The sequence below is a fragment of the Bombina bombina genome, chromosome 5 (genome assembly GCF_027579735.1).
Source record: "Bombina bombina isolate aBomBom1 chromosome 5, aBomBom1.pri, whole genome shotgun sequence".
Classification (NCBI taxonomy): domain Eukaryota; kingdom Metazoa; phylum Chordata; class Amphibia; order Anura; family Bombinatoridae; genus Bombina; species Bombina bombina.
Window position 1 is genome coordinate 77626178 of NC_069503.1, and position 24844 is coordinate 77651021.

General features: G+C 36.1%; 1 protein-coding gene across 1 annotated transcript in view; it reads left to right on the plus strand.

Annotated features, from left to right (window-relative positions):
- LOC128661328 (uncharacterized) overlaps nt 1-24844 on the plus strand; it is a 246266-nt gene that overhangs the window by 126077 nt on the left and 95345 nt on the right. Inside the window, exon 5 of the mRNA XM_053715596.1 lies at nt 10226-11838. Within this exon, the coding sequence (XP_053571571.1) occupies nt 10226-11838 (1613 nt within the window). The remainder of the gene's footprint in view (nt 1-10225; nt 11839-24844) is intronic.

A 24844-nucleotide genomic window follows, 5' to 3' on the forward strand; every position in this document is an offset into this window, starting at 1 on the left:
GTTTTTTAAAACACGCAAACTGAACTTTAAAGACATCAAGGTATTCATCTGTTAAATTAAGCTTGCCATATATTATCTATAGAATTAATTCCTTTATACCTGGAATTCTAGGATTATATGGTTCTAGTCTGTTTTTATAAGTGTTGTATAAGGGAGACGTCCCTTTATTAATTAGGAAAAGCATTTGCTGTTGTTTTTATGTGTTATAAGAATTTTTAAATAAACTAGATTGTATAAAACATAAATTAGATTGGTATCATCATTTCCTAGCTTTTTTTAGCGCTGCTAAATAAACCCCATTTTTTCTTCTAATAGTATTGTTATATCAGCTGTGTGCCACAGATGTACAGTGACTAATAATGCAATAAACACATAGAAATAACTTCACTGACTCACTTTTCCCTTTTGCCTCCAGTTGAATTATCGATCAGTATGCAGAAAGAGTGTCCCACTCGCTTGCACTACTAGTCATTTCCGGTCATGGCGAGTTTCCTGTGTTGCTTTAGGTTTCCTCCAGCAGCTGCACGCCAACACTTCAGTGGTACAAAGGGTCCCCACTGTTATAGTGATTCCTCTATTCACTACATAGAAACTGTAATAAACAAACAGCAGGGAACAGCCCTATGGATTAAGGCGGCTTTATTAGAAAGATGCAGCATTATCGTGACCTCTTATTGTGACTTCATCAGAGACATCTGACAAAGCACTCTATGAGCGAAACTAAGTCATTGTAAAACAAACCCTCTCAGGATGGACATTATGGTACCGAATATCTAAAGGTCTCTGGGATGGCGAGATTATTTAAAGGAATTGTAAAAAACAAATTAAACTTTCATGATTCAAATAGGGCAGGTAGTTTTAAACAACGTTCTAATTTACTTTTATCAACAAATGTGCTTTGTTCTCTTGGTATTCTTAGTTGAAAGGTAAACCTAGTTAGGCTCATATGCTAATTTATAAGTCCTTGAAGGCTGCGTCTTATCTGAATGCATTTAACAGTTTTTCACAGCTAGAGGGTGTTAATTCATGTGTTTCATATAAATAGTATTGTACTCATGCACATGGAGTTATTAAAGAGTCAGCACTAATTGCCTGAAATGCAAGTTTGTCAAAAAAGCCGATGGATCTGCCAAAAATAAAACACATCACAATTTGTATTTATGAATACAAAATACAAAGCGTAATAGTGGCGTTTTCTTGTAAAATAACCTGAACATGGGTGTTCCATGAGTGTGTATGAAACTTTCTCTCAAATCCCAACGTATTTATCTAAACATTTCCATCCTTCAGCTCTCACGGTTTTTCTCACAAATGAGAAGGCGGCGAGGTTGTAACAAAATACTGAATATACTCAATACACTAATAGACACCTGAATATGAAAATATAGGTGACTGTAAGATGTGCATTTTTTTTTTAAATTTGTTTATTTTCAATATCAACAAAAAAGATAGATAATATACAGATATAAGTAAGATAATCACATTAAATAGATTAATTTGCCACACAGGGCGGATAAATCAAATTAACATCATATTAACATGGTCTTCACCTGAGCAAGGTCCGTTTTTTCCATCAGGATCTCAAATCATTAAATTTGAAGGTATGGAAATTGAATGCTTAGTGCTTAGTCATAGAGGTTTCTCTGACTCAGTGATTAATACTATGTTGCAGGCTCGTAAATCTGTTTCTAGAAAGATGTATTATCGAGTTTGGAAGACTTACATTTGATGGTGTTCTTCTCTTGGCATTCTTTTAGAATTCCTAGAATTTTACAGTTCCTTCAGGATGGTTTGGATAAAGGTTTGTCTGCAAGTTCCTTGAAGGACAAATCTCTGCTCTTTCTGTTTTATTTCACATAAAGATTGCTAGACTTCCTGATATTCATTGTTTTGTGTAGGCTTTGGTTTGTATCAAGCCTGTCATTAAATCAATCTCTCCTCCTTGGAGTCTTAATTTACTTTTGCGGGCTTTACAGGCTCCTCCATTTGAGCCTATGCATTCTTTGGTCATTAACTACTTTCTTGGAAAGTGTTGTTTCTTTTGGCCATCTCTTCTGCTAGAAGGGTTTCTGAATTATCCGCTCTCTAATGTGAATCTCCTTTTCTGATTTTACATCAGGATAAGGCAGTTTTGTGTACTTCATTTAAATTCTTACCTAAGGTTGTGAATTTTAACAACATTAATAGAGAAATTGTTGTCCTTGTGTCCTAATCCTAAGAATTATTTGGAGAGGTCCTTACATTCTTTAGATGTGGTAAGAGCTTTGAAATATTATGTTGAAGCTACTAAAGACTTCAGGAAGACTTCTAGTCTATTTGTTTTATGTTTTGGTTCTAGGAAAGGTCAGAAGGCTCCTGCTGTTTCCTTGGCTTCGTGGTTAAGCTTTTGATTCATCAAGCTTATTTGGAGTCAGGTCAAGCCCCGCCTCAGAGAATTACTGCTCATTCTACTAGATCAGTCTCCACTTTGTGTTTTTTTTTTTTTTTTAAGAATGAAGCTTCAGTTGATCAGATTTGCAAAACTGCAACTTGGTCCTCTTTGCATACATTTTCTAAATTCTACCGTTTTGATGTATTTGCTTCTTCGGAAGCAGTTTTTGGTAGAAAAGTTCTTCAGGCAGCTGTTTCAGTTTGATTCTTCTGCTTATGTTTTAAGGTTTTCTTTTCATTTATGAGAGTAAACTTATATCTTGGGTTGTGGATTATTTTTTCAGCGAAAAATGGCTGTTTTGATTTTATGCCTCCCTCTCTAGTGACTCTTGCGTGGAGTTCCACATCTTGGGTATTGCTATCCCATACGTCACTAGCTCGTGGACTCTTGCCAATTACATGAAAGAAAAACATAATTTATGTAAGAACTTACCTGATAAATTAATTTCTTTCATATAAGCAAGAGTCCATGAGCTAGTGACGTATGGGATATACATTCCTACCAGGAGGGGCAAAGTTTCCCAAACCTTAAAATGCCTATAAATACACCCCTCACCACACCCACAATTCAGTTTAACGAATAGCCAAGAAGTGGGGTGATAAGAAAGGAGCGAAAGCATCAAAAATAAGGAATTGGAATAATTGTGCTTTATACAAAAAAATCATAACCACCACAAAAAGGGTGGGCCTCATAGACTCTTGCTAATATGAAAGAAATGAATTTATCAGGTAAGTTCTTGCATAAATTATGTTTTCTTTCATGTAATTAGCAAGAGTCCATGAGCTAGTGACGTATGGGATAGCAGATACCCAAGATGTGGAACTTCCACGCAAGAGTCACTAGAGAGGAAGGGATAAAATAAAGACAGCCAATTCCGCTGAAAAATTAATCCACAACCCAAATCAAAAGTTTCAATTTTTATGATGAAAAAAACTGAAATTATAAGCAGAAGAATCAAACTGAAACAGCTGCCTGAAGTACTATTCTACCAAAAACTGCTTCTGAAGAAGAGAAAACATTGAAATGGTAGAATTTAGTAAAAGTATGCAAAGAAGACCAAGTCATTGCTTTGCAAATCTGATCAACAGAAGCTTCATTCTTAAAAGCCCAGGAAGTAGAAACTGACCTAGTAGAATGAGCCGTAATCCTCTGAGACGGAGATTAAACCGACTCCAAATAAGCATGATGAATCAAAAGCTTTAACCAAGATGCCAAAGAAATGGCAGAAGCCTTCTGACCTTTCCTAAAACCAGAAAAGATAACAAATAGACTAGAAGTCTTTCTGAAATCTGAGTAGCTTCAACATAATATTTCAAAACTCTTACCACATCTAAAGAATGTAAGAATCTTTCCAAAGAATTCTTAGGATTAGGACACAAGGAAGAGGCAATAATTCCTCTACTAATGTTGTTAGAATTCACAACTTTAGGTAAAAATTGAAATGAAGACAGCAAAACCACCTTATCCTGATGAAAAATCAGAAAAAGGAGACTCACAAGAAAGAGCAGATAATTCAAAAACTGTTCTAGCTGAAGAGATGTCTAAAAGGAACAATACTTTCCATGAAAGTAATTTTAATGTCCAAAGAAAGCATATGCTCAAACGGAAGAGCCTGTAAAGCCCTCAGAACCAAATTAAGACTCCAAGGAGGAGAAATTGGCTTAATGACAGGCTTGATACGAACCAAAGCCTGAACAAAAGAATGAATAACAGAAAGATTAGCAAATTTTTGTCCTTTCAAGGAACTTGCAGACAAAAACCCTTATCCAAACCATCCTGAAGAAACTATAAAATCCTAGGAATTCTAAAAGAATGCCAAGAAAATTTATGAGAAGAGCATCAAGAGATGTAAATCTTCCAAACTCGATAATAAATCTTACTAGACACAGATTTACGAGCCTGCAACATAGTATTAATCACTGAGTCAGAGAAACTTCTATGACTAAGTACTAAGCGTTACATTTCCATACCATTAAATTAATAATTTGAGTTCCTGATGGAAAAAATGAACGTTAAGATATAAGGTCTGGCCTTAATGGAAGTGACCAAGATTGAACTGGACATCCGAACAAGAACCATATACCAAAACCTGTGCGGCCATGCTGGAACCACCAGCAACACAAAAGATTGCTCCCTGATGATTTTGAAAATCACTCTAAAAAGAAGAACCAGAGGCGAAAAAAATATAGGCAGATTGATAACTCCAAGGAAGTGTCAATGCATACACTGCTTCCGCCTGAGGATCCCCGGACCTGAATAGGCCCCTGGGAAGTTCCTTGTTTAGATGAGATGTCATCAGATCTATTTCTGGAAGCCCTCACATCTGAACAATTTGAAAAAACACATCTGGGTAAAGAGACCATTCTCCCGGATGTAAAGCTTGATTGACAGAGATAATCCGCTTCCCAATTGTCTATACCTGGGAAATGGACCGCAGAAATTAGACAGGAGCTGGATTTAGCCCAAGCAAATATCCGAGATACTTCTTTCACAGCCTAAGGACTGAGAGTCCCACCCTGATGATTGACATACGCAACCGTTGTGACATTGTTTGTCTGAAAAACAATAAACGTCTCTTTCTTCAAAAAGAAGCCAAAACTGAAGAACTCTGAGAAATGCACGGAGTTCCAAAATATAGAATGGTAATCTCGCCTCCTGAGATTTCCAAACCCCTTGTGCTGACAGAGATCCCCAGACAGCCTCCCAACCTAAAAGACTCGCATCTGTAGTGATCATGGTCCAGGTTGAATGAACCAAAGAGACCCGTAGAACTATATGATGGTGATCTAACCACCAAATCAAAGATAGTTGAACATTGGGATTCAAAGATATAAAAAATGATATCCTAGAATCCCTGCACCATTAATTCAGCATAAAACTGGAAAGGTATCCTATGAAAATGAGCAAAGGGAATCGAATCCAATGCTGCAGCCATGAGACCTAAAACTTCCATGCATATAGCAACTGAAGGAAATAATAGAGACTGAAGATTCTGACAAACGGAACCCAATAAAATTGTCACTTGTCTGTTAGAGACAAAGACATTGATACAATCTTTCTGGAAACCTAAAAAAGGTGACCCTTGTCTGAGGAATCAAGGAGCTTTGATAAAAAGATCCTCTAACCATGTCTTGAAGAAACAACAAAAGTTGAATCGTATGAGATTCCGCAGAACGAAAAGACTGAGCCAGTACCACGAGACCGTCCAAATAAGGAAACACTGAGAACCTTGAAAAGATTCTTAGTGCTGTCGCTAGACCAGAAGGAAAAGCAACACATTGGTAATGCTTGTCAAAAAAAGAAAATCTCAGAAAATTAAAATAATCTGAATGAAAACAGAAAATGAAGATATGCATCTATTGTATTTATTGTAAACAAATAATGCCCTCACTGACCAAAAGGCAGAATAGACCATATAAACACCATTCTAAAAGATGGTACACTTATATTACAATTCAAAAAGATTTTCTAACTTTGGGACAATGAATAGTTTGAATAAAACCCCCAAACCCTGTTCCTAAAATGGAACTGGTATAAATACCCCAGAAAACTCCAGGTCTGAGCAGCGCCTTGAGCCCCAACGGGTGACCAGCCGCACTTCACAAGTACCCAATACATACAGGTCTTAAACACACTTCAGGAAAGTGTGAGCCTTACTGGAATAGCTGGAATATGTTAGAGAAAAAAGACTTCTCACAGGCGGTTTTACTCTGAATCCTATTCTGTACCCAAATCTAAGAAGTTTGGAACGAATTGAACCAAACAATTTTTAAAAAAGTCTTAACCTGCCCCTTACCAGCTAAGCTGGAATAAGAACCGCACCTACATGCAAATTTGGGGAGCTGACTTTGATCTTTTAAATGGCTTAAATTGAATGAAGAAAACTTCCAATTATAAACATGTTACTTGGGGAAGAATTAAGATTCCGTTCCTTAGTAAGAACAAAAACTAATATAAGCTTAAGATTTTAGTCTAAGAACTCAATCTTGAAGCCCAGAGTAACAGTTGAAGAATTGAATCCAATTGTGAACCAAATAATTGATTACCTTGGAAAAAAAGAAATATGGAATTTAGAAATCAAATTAGCATTCCAAGATTGAAGTCACAAAAGTTCTTCTAGCTAAAATAGCTAAAGACATAGATTAAACCTCCATTTGCGAAAATATCAAAAAAATGACGACACAAATGAGATTATTAGCATGTTGATCAACTTAACAATGCTAAACAAATCATAATCCGATACTTGTTGCACTAAAGTAACCAACCAGAATGTTGAAGCAGTTGCAACATCAGCCAAATAAATTACAGGTCTAAGAAAAGTACCTGAAAATAAATAATTTTCCTTAAATAAGATACAAGTTTCCTATCTAAAGGAAAAAAATAATACTATTTGCTATAGGAATAGTAGTATGTTTAGCAAGAGTAGAGATAGCCCCATTAACTTGGGGGATCTTTCCTCAAAACTTAAAACTAACTGCCGGCAAAGGATACAATTTAAAAACCTTAAAGAAGGAATAAAAGAAATTCCCGGCCTATTCCATTCCCTAGTATCAGGAACTGGAAAAAACCTCTGAAGAAACCACAGAATGTTAATAAGCAGAATTTAAGTGTTAGCTAGTCTTAAAATCAAAAGAACTAGTTACTTCAATATCCAAAATAATCAACACCTTTTCAACAAAGAACGGATGTACTCTAAAAAATAAAAAAGTAGATTTGTTAGTGTCAATATCTGATGAAGAAAATTCTGAATGAGAAAAAACACCATCAGAGAAGGATAATTTAGTATGTTGTTGGTCATTTGAAACTTCATTAACTAAATGAGAAGTTTAAAAGAGATCTAAAAATTTTATTTAGAAGGCGGGATGTCAGACAAAGCCTTTAGAATAGAATCAGAAAAATATTCTTATAAATTCCTAAGTATATCTTGTATATTGGATGTAAAAAGAATAGCAATAGATAATGCATAAATACTAATGGACTCTGCATGTAAAAGTTTATCATGATAACTTACTACAAACCATAGCTAAAGATAAACATTCATAACATTAAAATAAATGAACTTAGCTTTGGTAGGACTGATATCAGTCATCCGGAATCCAACAGTATTTTCTGATACAGGAACAGTTTTTGGAATATCTTGCAATATGTAATAGAAAAAAACAACATATAAAGCAAAATTATCAAATTCCATAAATGACAGTTTCAGGAATGGGAAAAAATGCAAAAAGAACAGGCCTCTAGAAACCAGAAGCAACTAAAAAATGAGACTTAAATAATGTTAAAAAATCTGGCGCCAAGAATGACGCCCACATATTTTTTGGCGCCAAAAACGTCTGCAACAAACACGAGAGCCAAAAATGACTCAACTACGTGAAAACTTCCGGCGTCAACTACGACGCCGGAAATGACGTCATTGACGTCAGACAAACGTCAATCTTGCGCCAAAAAAGTCTCGCACCAAAAATGACGCAATAAATTCTAGCATTTTTTGCACCCGCGAGCCTAACAGCCCGCAATTAAAAAGAAAAAAGTCAATTGAAAATTTAGGTAAGAAAAATATTTTAATTCATATGCATTTTCCCAAAAAAATGAAACTGGCAGTCTGAAAGAAGGAAAATAAACTGATTGACCTGAATCATGGCAAATATAAGAACTTTACATATACAGTGCCAAACCATAGCTGAGAGTGTCATAATAAAAGATAAGACTTACTTACCCAAAGACACTCATCTACATAAAGTAGATAGCCACACCAGTACTGAAACGAGAATCAGTAGAGTTAATGGTATATAAGAGTATATCGTTGATCTGAAAAGGGAGGTAGGAGAAGAAATCTCTACGACCGATAACAGAGAACCTATGAAATAGATCCCCTAGAGGAAGACAATGGTATTCAAATAGGCAATACTCTCTTCACATCCCTCTGACATTCACTGCACTCTGAGAGGAAAACCGGGCTTCAGCCTGCTGCGAAGCGCATATCAAGGTAGAAATCTAGCACAAACTTCACCACCTCCATGGGAAGCAAAGTTTGTAAAACTGAATTGTGGGTGTGGTGAGGGGTGTATTTATAGGCATTTTAAGGTTTGGGAAACTTTGCCCCTCCTGGTAGGAATGTATATCCCATACGTCACTAGCTCATGGACTCTTGCTAATTACATGAAAGAAACATAATTTATGTAAGAACTTACCTGATAAATTCATTTCTTTCATATTGGCAAGAGTCCATGAGACCCACCCTTTTTGTGGTGGTTATGATATTTTGTATAAAGCACAATTATTTCCAAATTTCTTTGTTGATGCTTTTTACTCCTTTCTTTATCACCCCACTTCTTGGCTATTCGTTAAACTGAATTGTGGGTGCGGTGAGGGGTGTATTTATAGGCATTTTGAGGTTTGGGAAACTTTGCCCTTCCTGGTAGGATTGTATATCCCATACATCACTAGCTCATGGACTCTTGCCAATATGAAATAAATTAATTTATCAGGTAAGTTCTTACATAAATTATGATTTTTGTTAGGTAGTGGTTTTCAGGCCTGGTGCCCTCAGAATGGGCCGCTTATTGTACCCTCCCGTTTTGGCATTCAGTGTCCTCTATAGCTTGGGTATTGTTTTCCCAAAAGTAATGAATGCAGCTGTGGACTCTTTCCATTTAGGAAGAAAAACATAACTTATGCTTACCTGATAATTTTCTTTTCTTCCGATGGAAAGAGTCCACAGCTCCCCACCCATCTTTTTTTTATTCTTCTGGCACCTTTCACCCTGATATTTCTTCTACTGTTCCTTGTTCTTCTGCAGAATGACTGGGAGATGAGGGAAGTGGGAGGAGTATTTAAGCCTTTGGCTAGGGTGTCTTAGACAAAGAGGGGGGAGAGAGAGCCAAAGAGGGGGGGAGAGCCAAAGAGGGGGGGGAGAGCCAAAGAGGGGGGGAGAGCCAAAGAGGGGGGAGAGCCAAAGAGGGGGGGCGAGAGCCAAAGAGGGGGGGAGAGCGCAAAAGATGGGGGAGAGAGCCAAAGAGGGGAGAGAGAGAGCAAAAGAGGGGAGAGAGAGAGCAAAAGAGGGGGGGGGGGAGAGCCAAAGAGGGGGGGAGAGAGCCAAAGGCGGGGGGGGAGAGAGCCAAAAGTATAATTGTGACTTTGCTGTCCCTTTAATGTTTTTCTAATCACTTGTTTTACCGGTGTATAAAATAGTATAAAGTGTATGGGAAATTTCACCTTTAGCTTTATTTTTATGTAAAATAACTGTTTGCTGTTTGTAATTTATTTTCATTATTAAATTGTACACAGCCCTTTAAATCACCTGAGGCTCCGGCTCCTACTTAGCATATGCAGGAGTTCCCATTATATTAAAATATGAGTCTGTTATTGGCTGATAGCTGTCACATGGTGCAGGTGCAGTACTACATTTATCAGAAAACAATCTTGTATTGTATTTTTATTATACATCTGTGTTTTTGTAATTCTTTATTTTGTGATCTTTTTAAATGGTCTGAATTTGCCAAAAGAACATCTCTTTATATTATCTTTCTATTTAAACCAAAAAATATTTATTTTCTTAACTCTATCCAAGAAAACAATTGAAAACAATTGAAATTATCATTTTAGAGAACATTATCCACACGCACCTTGTTTAATGGGGCATATAACTATGATGTAGTACTGTTTACTTTCTATGTCATGCTTTTTTAATTTGTGATTTACAGGTAAATAAATTTAAAAATAGAAAACTGAAGACATTTTTGAGTATAAAACATTATAAACATTCTTATTTTTCTTCCATTTCTTTTCATGTAGACAAACACGTTAATAGTTCATATCTGTCCTTCACTACAGTCTTAGACACCAATGACTGTTCACAAACATTGGGGATATCACAGCAAATATTTAAAGGAGATGGTGAATTGGCAGGAACTGGACAGCAATCACTATGTACAGAGAGTAATTTAGTCATCAAACAAGAGGACGACATTTATGCCTTATCTAGTGAAATTATTATCCCTGAGGATAAACCACACACATTTGCTGAGTTTTCAAAACATATTAAAGAAGGGAAAAGTCTACAGTCTAGCCAAATTATTCATACAAAGGAGAAACATTTTCAATGTACAGAGTGTGAGAAAAGCTTTAGATGGAAGTCTCCTTTACTTGAACACCACAAAATTCACACAGGGGAGAAACCACACACATGTACTGAGTGCGGCAAATGTTTTACACAAATGGATAATCTGAAAACTCATAAAAAGATTCACACAGGGGAAAAGCCTTTCACATGTACAGAGTGTGGAAAAGGTTTTACACAAAAGAGTGATCTGAAAAAGCATGAAAGGAGTCACACAGGAGAAAAGCCTTTCACATGTACAGAGTGTGGAAAAAGTTTTACAGATAAGAGTGATCTGAAAAAGCATGAAAGGATTCACACAAGAGAAAAGCTTTTTAAATGTACAGAGTGTGGAAAACGTTTTACACAAATAAGTACTCTGAAAACTCATGAAAGGATTCACACAGGGGAAAAGCCTTTCACATGCACAGAGTGTGGGAAAAGTTTTACACAAAAGAGTCATCTGAAAACTCATGAAAGGATTCACACAGGAGAAAAGCTTTTCACATGTACAGAGTGTGGGAAAAGTTTTATGCACATGAGTCATCTGAAATATCATGAAAGGAGTCACACAGGAGAAAAGCCGTTCACATGTAGAGAGTGTGGAAAAAGTTTTACACAAAAGAGTCATCTGAAATATCATAAAATGATTCACACAGGAGAAAAGCCTTTCACATGTACAGAGTGTGGAAAAAGTTTTACACAAAAGAGTAGTCTGAAAATGCATGAAATAATTCACACAGGAGAAAAGTCTTTCACATGTACAGAGTGTGGAAAAAGTTTTACACAAATGAGTAATCTGAAATATCATGAAATGATTCACACAGAAGAAAAGCCGTTCACATGTACAGAGTGTGGGAAAAGTTTTACACAAAAGAGTGATCTGAAAAAGCATGAAAGGATTCACACAGGAGAAAAGCCTTTCACATGTACAGAGTGTGGAAAAAGTTTTATGCACATGAGTCATCTGAAAACTCATGAAAGGATTCACACAGGAGAAAAGCCTTTCACATGCACAGAGTGTGGAAAAAGTTTTACACAAAAGAGTGATCTGAAAAAGCATGAAAGGAGTCACACAGGAGAAAAGCCTTTCACTTGTACAGAGTGTGGGAAAAGTTTTACACGAATGGGTAATCTGAAAACTCATGAAAGGATTCACACAGGAGAAAAGCTTTTCACATGTACAGAGTGTGGAACAAGTTTTACAAAAATAATTAATCTGAAAACTCATGAAAGGATTCACAAGGGAAGAAACCTGTCATGTTTAGAAAGTGGAAAAAAGTTTTTTTTATTGAAATCAGGTATCACAAAACACCAAATATTTACACACAAATAAACTTTATAAACGCAGTGTACAAACCTTTTTACAATTATCATAAAGAGGACAAACTCTCTAAAGGGAAGCATCAAAAAGATTGATATTGTAAATAATACTTTCTAATCCCAGTTATAAAAGCCCCAGATTGGAAGTGCTCTCTTGCTATCCTTTGTTCCTCTATATATGTGCACCTCAGTTTCTCTCAGTGTGATATAATCCAAACACCACACAGAAATATACAAATCTGACCTCATACTGACCAGTTTACACAACCATTCACCACCAAAGCACCCCCAGTGTTGTTTATTAATATGTCAGTTTTAGGAGTTGTACGTTTGTTTTACATAGGGGAGGAAATAATTACATTTACAGAATAAAGGAGTCTTTATATGAATAGAGTGTTAGAGAATTATGTGGATAAACCTTTTCTTAGCAATAGATGCTTAGCATTGTACATGTTATATACCAGAGGAATTACTGAGGGGAAACTGATTTTATTTCATGAGACACAATATCAGTAATGGGTATATACGTGATCATAATCAGTTTAATTTAAATGGCTACTATAACTAAAGGGGACATTATATGTCTGATAAATCCCTTTGTATCAAGAGCACAAGTGTTGGGTATATTTATACCATTGTGTGCATATATCATGTAATGCTGCCTTTTACTATATAATGATATACAATGTTTTTTCATGGAAATAAAAAGTGATTGTAATCCAGACCAGTATTTTGTGTTTTTTTGTATAATTAAAAACACAAAATCACAGAATAATTAGGAAAACAACATCAAAGACAGAAGCCAAATCTGACAGTGAAAGTTAAACGCTGATAATTCAGATAGAGCAGCAATTTTACCCAACTTTCCAATTTACTTATACAGGTAGCCCTCAGTTTACGCCGGGGTTAGGTTCCAGGAGGAATGGTTGTAAATCGAAACCCAGTTTATAATGTAAGTCAATGGCAAGTGAGGGAGTTAGGTTCCAGGTCCCTCTCAAAATTGTCATAAGTAACACCTAATACATTACATTTAAAGCTTTGAAATGAAGACTTTAAATGCTAAACAGCATTATAAACCTAAAAATATAGATTGTATCATCATCAAACTAAGTTTAATGAACAAAAACATTTGTTAAACATCACCACATAAAATAATCACACAACAGACTGCATCATCATCAAACTAAGTTTAATGAACAAAAACATTTTTTTACTTGCATTTTTCTGCAATCAGTTCTCTCTCACCTATTCTATGCATTTCAATCTGCAGTGATTAATAAGCAGTTAGGCACCCTCACCTCAAGCAGCTGGACAGGAAGATAATAGGTAAGTGCCTGCTAAAACTTGTTGCTCGATAGATCTGGTCTGATCTGTGTACACAGATCAATTTAAGGCTGTTAAGTTGCATAACTTTGCTGCAAAACAAGCGGACAGCTCCACCTACTGGCTATTTTAATTAGTGCATTGCTTTCCAAAAGCTTTTCAATAGCAGTCACATGACTGAAAAAAAAGGTTGTTATTCTGAAACGGCGCAAATTGAACCAGCCTAAACCGAGGGCCACCTGTATTATCTAATTTGCTTTGTTCCTTTAGTATCTTTTTGTTTTAGAGTAAACCTAAGAGGCTGATATTATATGAGCTTAGGGGCGTGCACGTGTATTTGAAGTTGTTTGAAATGTCATGTTCTAACCAATCCATTTAAGTTTAATTTTGACGTTACTGTCCTTTTAACAGTACATAAAACAATATCAAATTAACCCCCAATTTACACCAATCCAGATTATTAATCAACAGCAAGACTTTATACATAGACATTTTCTGTTACTTAAAGGGATAGGAAATTACACTTTCATGATTCAGATAGAATGTGTAATTATATTATTTAATTTCACTTCTGTTAACAAACTTATGTACTACTGAGAGCTGACTGGTGGCTGCACACATGTGTCTCTTGTCATTGGCTCACCAGATATGCTCAGCTAGCTCCCAGTAGTTAATTGCTGCTCTATAGCTGACTTTTCAGGAGTTAAAGTCTTACCTTAGAATAAGCTGCAAATAGCCTCCAGCACCTTTTCTATATCATGCTGCAGGAATAGTAAAACAGTTATTTTAAAATGAATATTGTCTCTAGCCACATTGAAATGGCTGCCACGCTCAGCCCACAGATGACATCATGATCTGGTGCCACGTTCAGCCCACTGATGACATCATGATCTGGGCTGGATCTAGGCACTCTGCTGAATACCAATGACAGTCTGTTGAATCCAACTAGTGAGCCTTTTGTGATTGGATGCCATATGCAGCCCAGATCATGATGTTATCATTGGGCTGAGTTTGGCAGCCATTTCAAAGTGGCCAGAAACAATATTTTTTTTTTTACTGTTCCTGCTGCATGATATAGAGAAAGGTGCAGGAGGCTATTCACAGCTTAATCTAAGGTAAGACTTTAAGATGACCAAGGTGTAGACTGTCCCTTTAAATACATAGTTATATTATAATCAGTGGTACAATAATAAACTGATCTAATATATTTAAACATTATTGCATCTTTAACCTCTAAATCCCTTTAATTAATATCAGAGATAATTAATATAAATATATTCTAGGTAATCAATATCTTGGTAAATTTGTCACAATGTTATCTTCATTAAACAAGGATTAAAAACAAGATAGCACAAAGCTAGATCTGATTAAAAGGGACAGTAAACACCTTGAGACTGTAATATAAACTGACTAATTATTCCTAGGAAAACAACTTTACCATATACTTTCATTGTGTCAGGATATTATCTGTGTGTCACAGACGTACAGTGACTAATAATGCAATAATCACATAGAAATAACTTAACTCACTCACTATTTAATGTCTAATATTATTGTTATATCAGCTGTGTGCCGGGATATTATCTGTGTGTCACAAACGTACAGTGACTTATAATGCAATAAACGCACAGAAAAAACGTCACTGACTCACTATTTAATGTCTAATAGTATTGTTATATCATCTGTGTGCCGGGATATTATCTGTGTGTCACAAACGTACGGTGTCTAATAATGCAATAATCACATAGAAATATCTTATTATTTCTTATGATTTTTTGTATAAAGCACAATTATTTCCAAATTTCTTTTGTTGATGCTTTTTACTCCTTTCTTAATCACCCCACTGCTTGGATATTCGTTAAACTGAATTGTGGGTGTGGTGAGGGGTGTATTTATAGGCATTTTGAGGTTTGGGAAACTTTGCCCCTCCTGGTAGGATTGTATATCCCATATGTCACTAGCTCATGGACTCTTGCCAATATGAAAGAAATTAATTTATCAGGTAAGTTCTTACATAAATTATGTTTCTTTCATGTAATTGGCAAGAGTCCATGAGCTAGTAACGTATGGGATATACATTCCTACGAGGAGGGGCAAAGTTTCCCAAACCTCAAAATGCCTATAAATACACCCCTCACCACACCCACAATTCAGTTTTACAAACTTTGCCTCCCATGGAGGTGGTGAAGTAAGTTTGTGCTAGATTTCTACGTTGATATGCGCTTCGCAGCAGGCTGAAGCCTGGTTCCTCTCAGAGTGCAGTGAATGTCAGAGGGATGTGAAGAGAGTATTGCCTATTTGAATTCCATGCTCTTCCTCTAGGGGATCTATTTCATAGGTTCTCTGTTATCGGTCGTAGAGATTTCTTCTCCTACCTCCCTTTTCAGATCGACGATATACTCTTATATACCATTACCTCTACTGATTCTCGTTTCAGTACTGGTTTGGCTATCTACTTTATGTAGATGAGTGTCTTTGGGTAAGTAAGTCTTATTTTATTTATGACACTCTCAGCTATGGTTTGGCACTTTATATGTAAAGTTCTAAATATATGTTTTATAATTATATTTGCCATGATTCAGGTCAATCAGTTTATTTTCCTTCTTTCAGACTGTCAGTTTCATTTTTTGGGAAAATGCATATGAATGAAATGTTTTTCTTACCTAAAATTTTCAATTTACTTTTTTCCTTTAAATTGTGGGCTGTTAGGCTCGCGGGTGCAAAAAATGCTAGAATTTATTGCGTCATTTTTGGTGCGAGACTTTTTTGGCGCGAGATTGACGTTTGTCTGACGTCAATCACGTCATTTCCGGCGTCGTAGTTGACGCCGGAAGTTTTCACGTAGTTGCGTCATTTTTGACTCTTGTGTTTATTACAGACGTTTTTGGCGCCAAAAAATATGTGGGCGTCATGCTTGGCGCCAGTTTTTTTACATTATTTACGTCTCACTTTTTAGTTGCTTCTGGTTTCAATAGGCTTGTTCTGTTTGCATTTTTTCCCATTCCTGAAACTGTCATTTAAGGAATTTGATAATTTTTCTTTATATGTTGTTTTTCTATTATATATTGCAAGATATTCCAAAAACTGTTCCTGTATCAGAAAATACTGTTGGATTCCTGATGACTGATACCAGTCCTACCAAAGCTAAGTTCATTTATTTTAATGTTATGAATTTTATCTTTAGCTATGGTTTGTAATAAGTTATCATGATAAACTTTTACATGCAGAGTCCATTAGTATTTATGCATTATCTATTGCTATTCTTTTTACATCTAATGTACAAGATATACCTAGGAATCTATGAGAATGTTTTTCTGATTCTATCCTAAAGGCTTTGTCTGACATCCCGCCTTCTAATAAAATTTATAGGTCTTTTTTAAACTTCTCATTTAGTTGATGAATTTTTAAATGACCGACAACATACTGAGTTATCCTTCTCTGATGATGTTTTTTCTCATTTAGAATATACTTCATCAGATATTTGACACTAACAAATCTACTTTTTTATTTTTAAATAGAGTACATTAATTGTTGAAAAGGTGTTGATTATATTGGAGTCTAGTTCTTTTGATTTAAGACTAATTAACATTTAAATTCTGCTCATTAACCTCCTGTGGTTTCTTCAGAGGTTTTTTTCCCAGTTCATGATACTAGGCAATGGAATTGGCCTGGGACTTCTTTTATTCCTTCTTTAAGGTTTTTAAATTGTATCCTTTGCCGGCAGTTAGTTTAAAGTTTTGAGGAAGATCCCCAAAGTTAATGGGGCTATCTCTACTCTTGCTAAACATACTACTATTCCTATAGAAAATAGTATTTATTTTTTTCCTTCAGATGGGAAACTTGTATCTTATTTAAGGAAAATTATTTTATTTCAGGTCCTTTTCTTAGGCCTGCAATTTATGTGGCTGATGTTGCAAATGCTTCAACTTTCTGGTTGGATACTTTAGTGCAACAAGTATCGGATTATGATTTGTTTTAGCATTGTTAAGTTGATCAACATGCTAATAATTTCATTAATTTTTTTGATATTTTCACAATTGAGGTTTAATCTATGTCTTTAGATATTTTTAGCTAGAAGAATTTTGTGACTTAATCTTGGAATGCTAATTTGATTTCTAAAATTCATATTTCTTTTTTTCCAAGGTAATCAATTATTTGGTTCACAATTAAATTCAATTTTTTCCAACTGTTACTCTGGGGAAGGGAGTTTTTTGTTGCTTCAAGATTGAGTTCTAAGAGTAAATCTTAAGATTATATTAGTTTGTTCTTAATAAGGAACAGAATCCTAATTCTTCCCCAAGTAACATGTTTATAATTGGAAGCTTTCTTCAACATGGAATTAATTTAAGCTATTTAAAAGATCAAAGTCAGCCCCCCAAATTTGCAGGTAGGTGCGTTTTTTTTATTCCAGCTTAGCTGGTAAGGGGCAGGTTTTGACTTTTTTAAATTTGTTTAGTTCAATTCGGCCCAAACTTCTTAGATTGGGGTACTGAATAGGATTCAGAGTAAAACCGCCTGTGAGAAGTTTTTTTCTCTCTAGCATATTCCAGCTATTCCAGTAAAGACTCACACTTTTCTGAAGTATATTTCAGACCTGTATGTGTTGGGTACTTGTGAGGCGCGGCTAGTTACCCGTTGGGGTCTCAAGGTGCTGCTCAGACCTGGAGTTATCTGGGGTATTCATACCAGTTCCATTTCAGGAACAGGGTTTGGGGTTTTGTTCAAAACTATTCATTGTCCCAAAGATAGAAAATCTTTTTGATTTGTCATATAAGAGTTCCTTCTTTCAGAATGGTGTTTATATGGTCTATTGTGCCTTTTTGGTCAGTAAGGGCATTATTTGTTTACAATAGATACAATAGATGCATATCTTCTTCTGTTTTCATTCAGATTATTTTTCATTTTCTGAGATTCTCTTTTTTTTTTTTTTGACAAGCATTACCAATTTGTTGCTTTTCCTTCTGGTCTAGCGACAGCTCTGAGAATCTTTTCAAGGTTCTCAGTGTTTACTTATTTGGACGATCTCGTGGTTCTGGCTCAGTCTTTTCGTTCTGCAGAATCTCATATGATTCAACTTTTGTTGTTTCTTCTTAGACACAGACAAGGGTCACCTTTTTTAGGTTTCCAGATAGATTGTGTCAATGTCTTTGTCTCTAACAGACAGGAGACAATTATATTGGGTTCAGTTTGTCGGAACCTTCAGTCTCTGTTATTTCCTTCAGTAGCTATATGCATGGAAGTTTTAAGTCTCATGGCTGCAGCATTGGATTCAATTCCCTTTGCTCATTTTCATATGAAACCTTTCCAGTTTTTTATGCTGAATTAATGGTGCAGGGATTCTAGGATATAATTTTTAATATCTTTGAATTCCAATGTTCAACTATCTTTGACTTGGTGGTTAGATCACCATCATATAGTTCTAGGGGTCTCTTCAATTCATCCAACCTGGACCTTGATCACTACAGATGCGAGTCTTTTAGGTTGGGAGGCTGTCTGGGGATCTCTGTCAGCAGAAGGGGTTTGGAAATCTCAGGAGGCGAGATTACCATTCAATATTTTGGAACTCCGTGCATTCTCAGAGTTTGTCAGTTTTTGCTTCTTTTTGAAGAGAGAGACGTTATTGTTTTTCAGACAGACAATGTCACAACTGTGGCGTATGTCAATCATCAGGGTGGGACTCTCAGTCCTTAGGCTGTGAAAGAAGTATCCCGGATACTTGCTTGGGCTAAATCCAGCTCCTGTCTAATTTCTGCGGTCCATATCCCAGGTTTAGACAATTGGGAAGCGGATTATCTCTGTCAATCAAGCTTTACATCCGGGAGAATGGTCTCTTTACCCAGATGTGTTTTTTTCAAATTGTTCTGATGTGAGGGTTTCCAGTAATAGTTCTGATGGCATCTCATCTAAACAAGAAAACTTCACAGGTACCTATTCAGGTCCGGGGATCCTCAGGCAGAAACAGTGTATGCATTGACACTTCCTTGGAGTTATCAATCTGCCTATATTTTTGCTCCTTCTGGTGGTTCTTTTTAAGAGTGATTTTTCAAAATCATCATGGAGCAATCGTTTGTGCTGCTGGTGGCTCCAGCATGGCCGCTCAGGTTTTGGTATATGGTTCTTGTTCGGATGTCTAGTTGCCAACCTTGGTCACTTTTATTTAGGCCAGACCTTATATCTTAAGATTTGTTTTTTCCGTCAGGAAATCAAATTATTAAATTTGATGGTATGGAAATTAAAAAGTTTAGTGCTTAGTCATAGAGGTTTCTCTGACTCAGTGATTAATACTATGTTGCAGGTTCGTAAATCTGTGTCTAGAAAGATTTATTATCAAGTTTGGAAGACTTACATCTTATGATGGTCTTCTCATAATTTCTCTTGGCATTCTTTTAGAATTCCGAGGATTTTATAGTTTCTTCATAAGGTTTTGTCTGCAAGTTCCTTTAAAGGACAAATCTCTGCTCTTTCTGTACTGTTTCACAGAAAAAGTTGCTAATCTTTCTGATATTCATTGTTTTGTTAAGGCTTTGGTTCGTATCAAGCCTGTCATTAAGCCAATTTCTCCTCCTTGGAGTCTTAATTTGGTTCTGAGGGCTTAACAGGCTCTTCCGTTTGAGCATATGCATTCTTTGGACATTGAATTACTTTCATGGAAAGTATTGTTCCTTTTGGCCATCTCTTCTGCTAGAAGAGTTTTTGAATTATCTGCTCTTTCTTGTGAGTCTCCTTTTCTGATTTTTCATCAGGATAAGGTGGTTTTGCTGTTTTTATTTAAATTTTTACCTCAAGTTGTGAATTCTAACAACATTAATAGAGGAATTATTGTTCCTTCCTTGTGTCCTAAATCCTAAGAAGTCTTTGGAAAGATCCTTACATTCTTTGGATGTGGTCAGAATTTTGAAATATTATGTTGAAGCTACTAAGATTTCAGAAAGACTTCTAGTGTATTTGTTATCTTTTTTGGTTTTAGGAAAGGTCAGAAGGCTTCTGCCATTTCTTTGGCGTCTTGGTTAAAGCTTTTGATTCATCATGCTTATGTGGAGTCGGGTAAATCACCGCCTCAAAGGATTACGGTACATTCTACTAGGTCAGTTTCTACTTCTTGGGCTTTTAAGAATGAAGCTTCTGTTGATCAGATTTGCAAAGCAGCAACTTGGTCTTCTTTGCATACTTTTACAAAATTCTACCATTTAGATGTTTTTTCTTCTTCAGAAGCAGTTTTTGGTAGAAAAGTACTTCAGGCAGCTGTTTCAGTCTGATTCTTCTGCTTATAATTTCAGTTTTTTTCATTATAAAGATTAAAACTATTGATTTGGGTTGTGGATTGTTTTTTTCAGCGGAATTGGCTGTCTTTTTTTTATCCCTCCCTCTCTAGTGACTCTTGCGTGGAGTTCCACATCTGGGGTATTTGCTATCCCATACGTCCCTAGCTCATGGACTCTTGCCAATTACATGAAAGAAAACATAATTTATGTAAGAACTTACCTTATAAATTCATTTCTTTCATATTGGCAAGAGTCCATGAGACCCACCCTTTTTTGTGGTGGTTATGATTTTTTTGTATAAAGCACAATTATTCCAATTCCTTGTTGATGCTTTCACTCCTTTCTTATCACCCCACTTCTTGGCTATTCGTTAAACTGAATTGTGGGTGTGGTGAAGGGTGTATTTATAGGCATTTTGAGGTTTGGGAAACTTTGCCCCTCCTGGTAGGAATGCATATCCCATACGTCACTAGCTCATGGACTCTTGCCAATATGAAAGAAAGGAATTTATCAGGTAAGTTCTTACATATATTATGTTTTTTTTTGTTGTTGTTGTGTTTTTTTAGTAATGTAAGTTTTTTTTTAAAAGTAAGATTAGATTCTTAATTAATTTTACAGGTAGGATTTTTTTGGTATATTTACGGGTATTTTAATTTGTGTTAAGTTAGGGGATTTAGATGTTAGTTTATTACTGTAGGGGAATGGCAGTTTAGGGGTTAATAGTTTATTTAGATAGTTTGTAATGTGGGGGGGATGTCATTTAGGGGTTAATAGTTTAGATAATTTACGTTGTGGGGTGGTGGTTTAGGGGTTAATAATTTACTTACATCATTTGTGTTGTGCGGGGTGGCGGTTTAGGGGTTAAGAGTTTATAAAGATTGTTTGCGTTGTGGGGGGGGTGGCGGTTTAGGGGTTATTAGGCTAGGGTCTAATGCTATTGTGTTAGGTTTTTTTCATTTTTTTGTCTCTATTGATCTCTATGGGGGAATATATGCTTGCGCACGTGAAAACTCAAGTTAAGGTTGTTTGCGCTTTTTTGGTTAGCTTTTTTGGTTAACATTAGCATAAAATAGTTTTTGGGAACTTGTAATACCAGCGCAACCCGACAAGGACAAAAAGCTTTAAGCTAGCGGTGTTTTCGCTATCGCAGGAATTTTTTTGCTACGCCACTTGTAATTTAGCCCAAAGTCTTCCTTTACTTACTACTCTGTGCTAGAAACAATTGGAAATGAATATTTTAGCGCCGGTCTCTCCCACACACCCTTGCATTGTGATTTAGGACAACTCAGTACTGACCAGGAGAAGATAAAGGACAGGGGGTGGAGCACAAGACAAATACAAAATGTCTGACAGTGAGATTAGTAGGAAGTACAATACCAATACTGTAGTATTAGATTTTACTTACACTTAAAAAAAAACTCTTATGTAACATTTCTTCTCAGGATAAAATCTTGTTATTATTATTATCATTTATTTATAAAGCGCCAGCAGATTAGGCAGCGCTATACAAAGACTAAAAAACATTACAGGGATGCAGTAATACACAAACAAGTACAGTATTGGGGTACATTACAGTTGTAGGAGCAATAATTGAGTTATACAAAAGGAGAGGAATGCCCTGCCCTTGAGCACAATCAGTAGTAGTCACTTTAAATACAAAGTGGACTGCAGGTAGAGAGGCTCTCAAGATTACAATCTAAAGGAGAGGAAATGAACACAGAATGTAAGGGAGAAGGGAAATAAGTCTGATATAAGGCAGAGTGAATTGAGAGTGAGTGATGACATAGGGAAAAAGTATTTGGTGACTGAGCAAACAAGGTTTTGAAAAGTGTTAAAGAATGTGGTAAAATGTCAGTACAAAGGCTGTGAGTCTGAAGTGGTTTCTTTATCCTGGATTATTAGTGACAGCTGCACATAATTACTGATAGATGGTGTCTATAAATTAAGGTAAACACTAGGGTGGGTTGGTGGTCGGAAGGGACTGGAGGGCTAGCGCGTGCAAATCTCTGGAGAAAGAAGGGTAAACATGCCTGGTGAGAATGTTTGGGGGGGAGTGGTTTGAAGCACAGCAGGGTGGGAGAAGAGGTTTGGAAACAAAGTTTGGAGAATAAATTATTGAAATAATACAATGAGATTTAGAAATAATTCCATGATAGCCTTGATTGGAGAGAGACTAGCCAGGTGAGTTACCTTGTAAAATGTTTTTATCAAGTCTCTGGAGTCTGATGTTATGCTTGTAGTATGTCTGTGCAAATCTGATGTGAGGTGTGAGGCTTGTAAAATGTGCTATGTGTGAGGATTGTTATGTGTCAGTGCTTTTATATAAATGATAGAATAAAATGATTATAATATATTTGTAAGGTTGTGGTTTGTGCCACTTATAAATAGATTGTCTGCTCCTGAGCTTATAGTGTAAAGCTCTGGGAAACCTGTAACACACACAGAGCTAACTGTACTAAATGCTTGTGCTAAATCAGCAGCGCATGTGTAATACCCTAAGCACAGGGACTCAGCCGATCTGTATCACATGACTTGTTATGTGTCAGTGCTTTTATATAAATGATAGAATAAAATGATTATATTTGTAAGGTTATGGTTTGTGCCACTTATAAATAGATTGTCTGCTCCTGAGCTTATAGTGTAAAGCTCTGGGAAAACTGTAACACACACAGAGCTAACTGTACTAAATGCTTGTGGGGAATCAGCAGCGCATGTGTAATACTCTAAGCACAGGGACTCAGCCGATCTGTATCACATGACTTGTTATGTGTCAGTGCTTTTATATAAATGATAGAATAAAATGATTATATTTGTAAGGTTGTGGTTTGTGCCATTTATAAATAGATTGTCTGCTCCTGAGCTTATAGTGTAAAGCACTGGGAAACCTGTAACACACACAGAGCTAACTGTACTAAATGCTTGTGCTAAATCAGCAGTGCATGTGTAATACCCTAAGCAAAGGGACTCAGCCGATCTGTATCACATGACTTGTTATGTGTCAGTGCTTTTATATAAATGATAGAATAAAATGATTATATTTGTAAGGTTGTGGTTTGTGCCACTTATAAATAGATTGTCTGCTCCTGAGCTTATAGTGTAAAGCTCTGGGAAACTGTAACACACACAGAGCTAACTGTACTAAATGCTTGTGCTAAATCAGCAGCGCATGTGTAATACTCTAAGCACAGGGACTCAGCCGATCTGTATCACATGACTTGTTATGTGTCAGTGCTTTTATATAAATGATAGAATAAAATGATTATATTTGTAAGGTTGTGGTTTGTGCCACTTATAAATAGATTGTCTGCTCCTGAGCTTATAGTGTAAAGCTCTGGGAAACCTGTAACACACACAGAGCTAACTGTACTAAATGCTTGTGAGGAATCAGCAGCGCATATGTAATACCCTAAGCACAGGGACTCAGCCGATCTGTATCACATGACTTGTTATGTGTCAGTGCTTTTATATAAATGATAGAATAAAATGATTATATTTGTAAGGTTGTGGTTTGTGCCACTTATAAATAGATTGTCTGCTCCTGAGCTTATAGTGTAAAGCTCTGGGAAAACTAACACACACAGAGCTAACTGTACTAAATGCTTGTGCTAAATCAGCAGCGCATATGTAATTATACCCTAAGCAAAGGGACTCAGCCGGTCTGTATCACATGACTTGTTATGTGTCAGTGCTTTTATATCAATGATAGAATAAAATGATTATATTTGTAAGGTTGTGGTTTGTCCCACTTATAAATAGATTGTCTGCTCCTGAGCTTATAGTGTAAAGCTCTGGGAAAACTGTAACACACACAGAGCTAACTGTACTAGATACTTGTGCTAAATCAGCAGTGCATGTGTAATACCCTAAGCAAAGGGACTCAGCCGATCTGTATCACATGACTTGTTATGTGTCAGTGCTTTTATATAAATTATAGAATAAAATGATTATATTTGTAAGGTTGTGGTTTGTGCCACTTATAAATAGATTGTCAGCTCCTGAGCTTATAGTGTAAAGCTCTGGGAAAACTGTAACACACACAGAGCTAACTGTACTAAATGCTTATGGGGAATCAGCAGCGCATGTGTAATACTCTAAGCACAGGGACTCAGCCGATCTGTATCACATGACTTGTTATGCGTGCCTTTAATTATAACATCCGTACACTTAATCAGAACCATTATTTAGTATTAGCTCTCTTCTGGTATGTGAATAGAGTCCCTTTCAATCTGCAAAGTATTCACTGCACTCTGGTGTTTTTTTCCTCTCCTGTAACTCTCTTCTGGTATGTGTATATGTATATAGAGCAAATGATTTTAGGTTGTTAACTTAGTCCTACATTTGTTGTACTGTCATACAATGTCTTACTTCTAATGTTTAGTTAATTACCATGTGATGTTCAATCCTTAT